Source organism: Arachis ipaensis, chromosome B03 (assembly GCF_000816755.2).
Source record: "Arachis ipaensis cultivar K30076 chromosome B03, Araip1.1, whole genome shotgun sequence".
Taxonomy (NCBI): Eukaryota; Viridiplantae; Streptophyta; class Magnoliopsida; order Fabales; family Fabaceae; genus Arachis; species Arachis ipaensis.
This window is the reverse complement of record NC_029787.2, coordinates 878,778-884,537: the sequence shown is the minus strand read 5'-3', so window position 1 is coordinate 884,537 and position 5,760 is coordinate 878,778. Positions and strand designations below refer to the sequence as shown.

At 37.2% G+C, this 5,760-nt stretch overlaps 1 protein-coding gene across 1 annotated transcript; it reads right to left on the bottom strand.

The window, feature by feature from the left end:
• LOC107629428 (adenosylhomocysteinase) lies at positions 1,454 to 3,772 on the bottom strand (the record flags this gene model as incomplete). The annotated part of the gene is given in 2 exon segments (XM_016332220.2): positions 1,454 to 2,570; positions 3,007 to 3,772. Coding segments are annotated over 2 exon segments (1,458 nt in total). The 3' UTR covers positions 1,454 to 1,823.

The window sequence follows — 5,760 nt, the reverse complement described above, 5'->3', positions numbered from 1 at the left end:
AAATAATCTATCAATAATTCTTGTAAAAATTTTACAAATACCTCACTTATTTGTCTATTCTTTTTAAAGTAAAGACATTTTTCAAATTTTTTTCACAAAAAATTACTGATTGTTTATTACATTCTGATTGTATAGTTAATAATACTGACACTAGCAATTTTCCATGCCAAACATTCTAAATTCTGGCCCATATGTTGTACATAAAAGGGTAGATCTGAATCTGAGAAAGATGATATTTTTTTTTTTAATTTTAATCTTCTAAATTTTAGATTTCACTTATCAGGATAAAGTATGATTTTTCATTATTTATTTTATAGGTGATACCAAGAAAAAACATGAAAAAAAACATTCAAAAATAAAATATCATATTTTATCCTCTCAAATAAAATGTCACATGATCAATAAATATTATTATTTTTAGTTAATAATAATTTGCTTTCATATTTGTAGGAATTTTATATACTTAATACAATTTGCATCTATATTTTTCAGAAATTATACATATGAATTAATAAAATTTATTTGTTAAAGACAATTTAATATTTGTGGTGATCAACTGATAATTAAAAAAACTAAAAATTAACTGAAGAAATTTGCGGCTCCCCTTATTGCTCTTCTCACCGACAGCACCAAAATATTAGGACATTTTTTTTTTATATACAGGAATCACAGGACAATCAGCTACTTTATGTGTGATGAAATTTTATTATTTTCAAATATCTCTTAAAAAATGGAAAAGAATAAATTCAAATACTATTACAATATGGGAATATCTATTGTTCTCCCAAACTAGATGTACTAATGTAGGACTGCTTAATATGAACTTTGAAAAGGATTAGCTTGTTTTGCTTAAAAAAGTGCATATATGGAAGATTAATGAAGAATTGAGAGGATTTCCACTTACATAAGGGAGAAAACCAAACGTTTTTCCTTCTCTAAAATGATATATTATTCTCTTATTTTTCTATCATGTTATTGGTTAAATTGAGATTAATAAAAAAAAAGAGATTTTCAGTTGAAAAGCAAAAAGAGTTTACCATATTCAAATGTACATTTGGAAGTGTACAAAAAAACCAAACACAATAAAAACTTGGCTAAAAAATCTTAAAAATTTGCACAGCAACTCCCATTACGTACTTCCTTTGCCCACTCACCTTCATTGAGTTTTTGACGATTTATTCAGAGTTCAACATGAATAAACTAGTCTCAGCAATTTAAATTGGTTTGACACATCAATTAAACTAAGGGAACAAAAAATATAACGAACCCCTTTTTCTTTCGCTTACCTATCTCTTCACCAAAACGTACATTAACGTTTGCCATATATATTCGACATTAACGTACATTTTTCATATACTAGAAAGATTGTTTTATGGACTAATCCTTAGCGGAAACTAATTGAGAACTTGAACTCTAATTTATGCACTGAATAAAGAAAAAAAAAATTGCAAGGGCAAAGAAAATCTTTTGTTCATTTTTTTTCTTATTTTCTTTTGATATATTGAAAAAGTGGATCGAAACACGGATATATGAGCTACTAAAGAAGAATGAACACAACCCCCAACCCACAGCCTTATTCAAAACCAAACCCATTTGTTCTCTTTCCAGAGAAAGCAATGGAGATTCTACCCTTCCCCCTTAACCCTCCCCTCCGAAACAACACAAGAAACCCTACTAGAATTAGAAGACTACCACTCATCTAACCACAAATCCAAAATGTGTAATAATGAAAGTCCCCAAAATGCAAAATGAAACAATCAAATTCGATCCACAAAACATTGTTTTTCTCCTTTTCTTCTCTCAACAAATCTTGATCTTCTTCCTTAGTACCTGTAATGAGGAGGCTTGTATGGACCCTCCACTGGAACACTGATGTAATCAGCTTGTGATTGGGAAAGCTTGGTGAGCTTGGCTCCAAGCTTGCCAAGGTGGAGTGCGGCCACCTTCTCATCGAGGTGCTTGGGCAAAACATACACCTTCTTCTCATATTTGCCACTGCTCTTCTCCGTCCACAACTCAAGCTGTGCAATGACCTGGTTGGTGAATGAGCAAGACATCACGAAACTTGGGTGTCCCGTGGCACAACCCAAGTTCATCAAACGACCCTCAGCCAACACAATGATGCCGGTGTTGGTCTCGGGGAACACCCATCTATCGGTTTGGGGCTTGATGGTGATGCGCTTCACGCCAGGATATGTCTCAAGACCGTGCATGTCGATCTCATTGTCAAAGTGTCCAATGTTGCAGACAATGGCATTGTTCTTCATCTTCCTCATGTGGTCAACCATGATGATGTCCTTGTTACCGGTGGTGGTGACGAAGATATCAGCCTCAGAGACAACATCCTCAAGGGTCAAGACCTGAAGACCTTCCATGAGAGCCTGTAGGGCGCAAATTGGATCGATCTCAGTCACAATGACGCGAGCACCGGCCTGCTTCAAAGCAGCAGCACAACCCTTGCCGACATCTCCGTAACCGGCAACAACGGCAACCTTTCCGGCAATCATGACATCAGTAGCCCTCATGAGACCATCGGGGAGGGAGTGGCGGCACCCATACAAGTTGTCAAACTGTCACAAACCATGAATCAAAGAAACTCCGTTAGATCCACAAACCAGAGAAAATGACGCATAAAAAGCACATTCATGTTACTACTCAATAGATCCAGTGACCCACTCGGTTGTTTTCAACAACTGTCCCTTACTAAACTAATTCAATGTTATTAAATTAAATGACACACAAATCAACAGCTAAAATCTCCAAACTTCTTTGAGGACATTTATCAAACAGCTAACAGATCCAAAATAGTTGTATCTTAAACATCACATAACTGAAGAAATACCATCACATACTAACAGATCTGACTTCAATTAAAAAACAAAGCACACCAAAGCCCCCAGATCCAAACCCTAAACCCCAAACGGCACGAAAACTAGAAGCAGATCTGAATCCAAAAATTCAAAAAACACGAGAAAAACAAAAGACATTCGATAAAAGAAAACTGACCTTGCTCTTGGTGACAGAGTCATTGACATTGATGGCAGGGAACAAGAGAGTTCCATTGGCCTGCATCTGGTACAACCTCTTGACACCGGTGGTGGTTTCCTCCGAGACACCAACAAGCCTTTCCTTCATCCTTCTGTACCTCTGTGGATCGGTCTTCAAGCCATCTCTGATGATGGTGAGCACGATCTGGAACTCAGCGTTGTCGGTGGAAGCAGGGTCAGGGAGCTGACCGGTCTTCTCGTAAAGCTCCTCAGCCTTGACACCCTCGTGGATGAGGAGAGTGGCGTCACCACCGTCGTCGACGATGAGGTCAGGTCCGCCGGAGGGGCCCCAGTCAAGAGCCCTCTCAGTGCACCACCAGTACTCCTGGAGAGTCTCTCCCTTCCAGGCAAAGACAGCGGCGGAGTCACGTGCGATGGCAGCGGCGGCATGGTCCTGGGTGGAGAAGATGTTGCAGGAGCACCAGCGGACCTCAGCGCCGAGGGCGGTGAGGGTTTCAATGAGGACGGCGGTCTGGATGGTCATGTGGAGGGAGCCAGTGATCCTGGCGCCCTTGAAGGGCTGGGATGGGCCGAACTCAGTCCGGCAGGCCATGAGTCCGGGCATCTCAACCTCCGCCAGCTCGATCTCGAGACGGCCGAAGTCAGCCTGAGAAAGGTCCTTGACCTTGTACTCGCGGCCGCTTGTGGTCTTCTCTACGGACAGAGACATGGTCGCGAGAAAATGAAGAGAAAAAGAAGAGAAGAGAGTGTGTGACTGACTTAGTTGAGAGGCGGAGAGCGAAGAGAGTGGGGAAATGGGAGTGGGTATATATAGGGGATTGTGGGTTTGGAGTTGGTGAATTTGCGGATCCGGTGTTGTGTTCTCTTCTTTCTCTCTGTTGTATCTTTTCTCTTTTTTCTTTTTTAAATTGTTATAGCTTAGAGCCCGTTATTGATATTTATGGACCCAAAACACAAATTCTATTTTAAAAATCAACTACCCATACCGTTTATATTTGATTTTCCTTTAAGACTCGGTTTTTCCTTTTTCCGCTTGTGTACTATATTGCAATTTTTCGGTTTAATTATCCCTTGAAATCTTGAATACAATTCTTTATTTACTGTAAATTTATTTATTTCATGGGTTTGCAAGTTTTAAATCAAATTTATTAAACCTTTTGACTCCATAGCTACTAATGAAGAATGTCACCCATGGTATATGAATCTTTCTGAAGATGTTGTTCTACTGTTATCATTAGATCTTGTAGAAGCCTAGTGTGCGTGTATTGTTTTCTTTGTTTCCTTTTTTTTTTCTATTTTTACCAGATAAAATGCAACATTTCCACTATTTAATCTTTAGTATTACATGCATTATAACATAATAATATTGTCAAAAGTAATATGTTTATCCATAATTCAACAAATTTGTTCAATAAACCTTCGTATGTGATAACTAATTAGTTTGTTTCGATCATTATTCTATTTAAAATGATTGACTAAATCAATGAAATGAGAAATCATTTTTCTTTTGATATTTGTTAACATTGCCTTATTGATGTTTTTTTTTCTTATTATTAATCGTATCTTTTTCTTCTAGGTGTTTTAATTTACTATTATAATCGTTCTACAATATATTTAAGGTTTAATTATTTTGTCTGTCTCTATAATTTCATCGAATTTTTAATTCGGTTCCTATAGTTTTTTTTTTAATTGAGTCCCGGTAAAATATTAAATTTTGTAATTAAGTTTTTACCGCAACAAAAACGTTAATGTTGATGAAATATTCCATTAAAAAAACGAATATACCACACATAAAGTAAGAAAACCTAAAAACAACACCCTTTATTTCCTAAATTACAACAGAACCCTCAATATTTTCTCACTTAAAAAGGGGATGAGAAGAGAAAAAAGAAGAGAGGAATAAAAAAGAGGAAGAAGAGAAGGTGGTGCTAATGGAGAGAATAAGTAAGAAGAGAGAAAGGGGACATCACTGCTACAGTCGCTAATTGTTTTCTGTCATCACCACTGCCACGAAGAGAGAAAGGGGTGGAGGCCGTAGAAGAGGGAGGCAGTGGAGGGTTAACATCGCTGCTGCCACCGTTGTTGAAGGAGGTCGCCGACGAGTTGCTCCTTTCACGTTTGTGTCAGTGTTCGTTGTTTGTCGTCTCATATTCGGCCTCCATTATGCTTCATTCTACGTATGCTTCAATCTGCTTATGCTTCATTTTTCTTCTTTCTTCATTCTGCTCCTTTTTTAATTGGTTTTATTTTTGCTCACTGATTATGTTAAAAAAGTTTGATTGTGCTAAAAAAATTCTGATTATACATTTTACTTGTAATTAATTGATTCTGTTATGGTAAAAATTCTGCTTTTGATCATGCTAGTTTTATATTTGTGTTAGTTATGACAAAAATTCTACTATAGTAAAAAAGGAGTTTGTTGGTAGAGGAAGGATGGTGACTAAGGAGGAGTGTCAACAGATAGTGGACAAGGGGGTGAAGGGCGGGGAGAGTGGAAAAAAGAAGGAAAGAGATGAGATTCGGGGAGATATGTTCGACGGAATACCACCAAGAGAATTGAATTAAATGGAGGAGGGTGACTTCAGAGATTGGTATTTGGGGTTTGGAAAGAGTAGAAAAATGGGGAGTAAAGGTGGTTCTTCTATGTTTGAGGTTAAAAGGTTTGACTTTGAAAAGACTTCTCTGTCTTATCAGAGGTAGAAGGTATGGATAAATCAATAAATTTATATTTCATAAACATTTTGTTAATGTT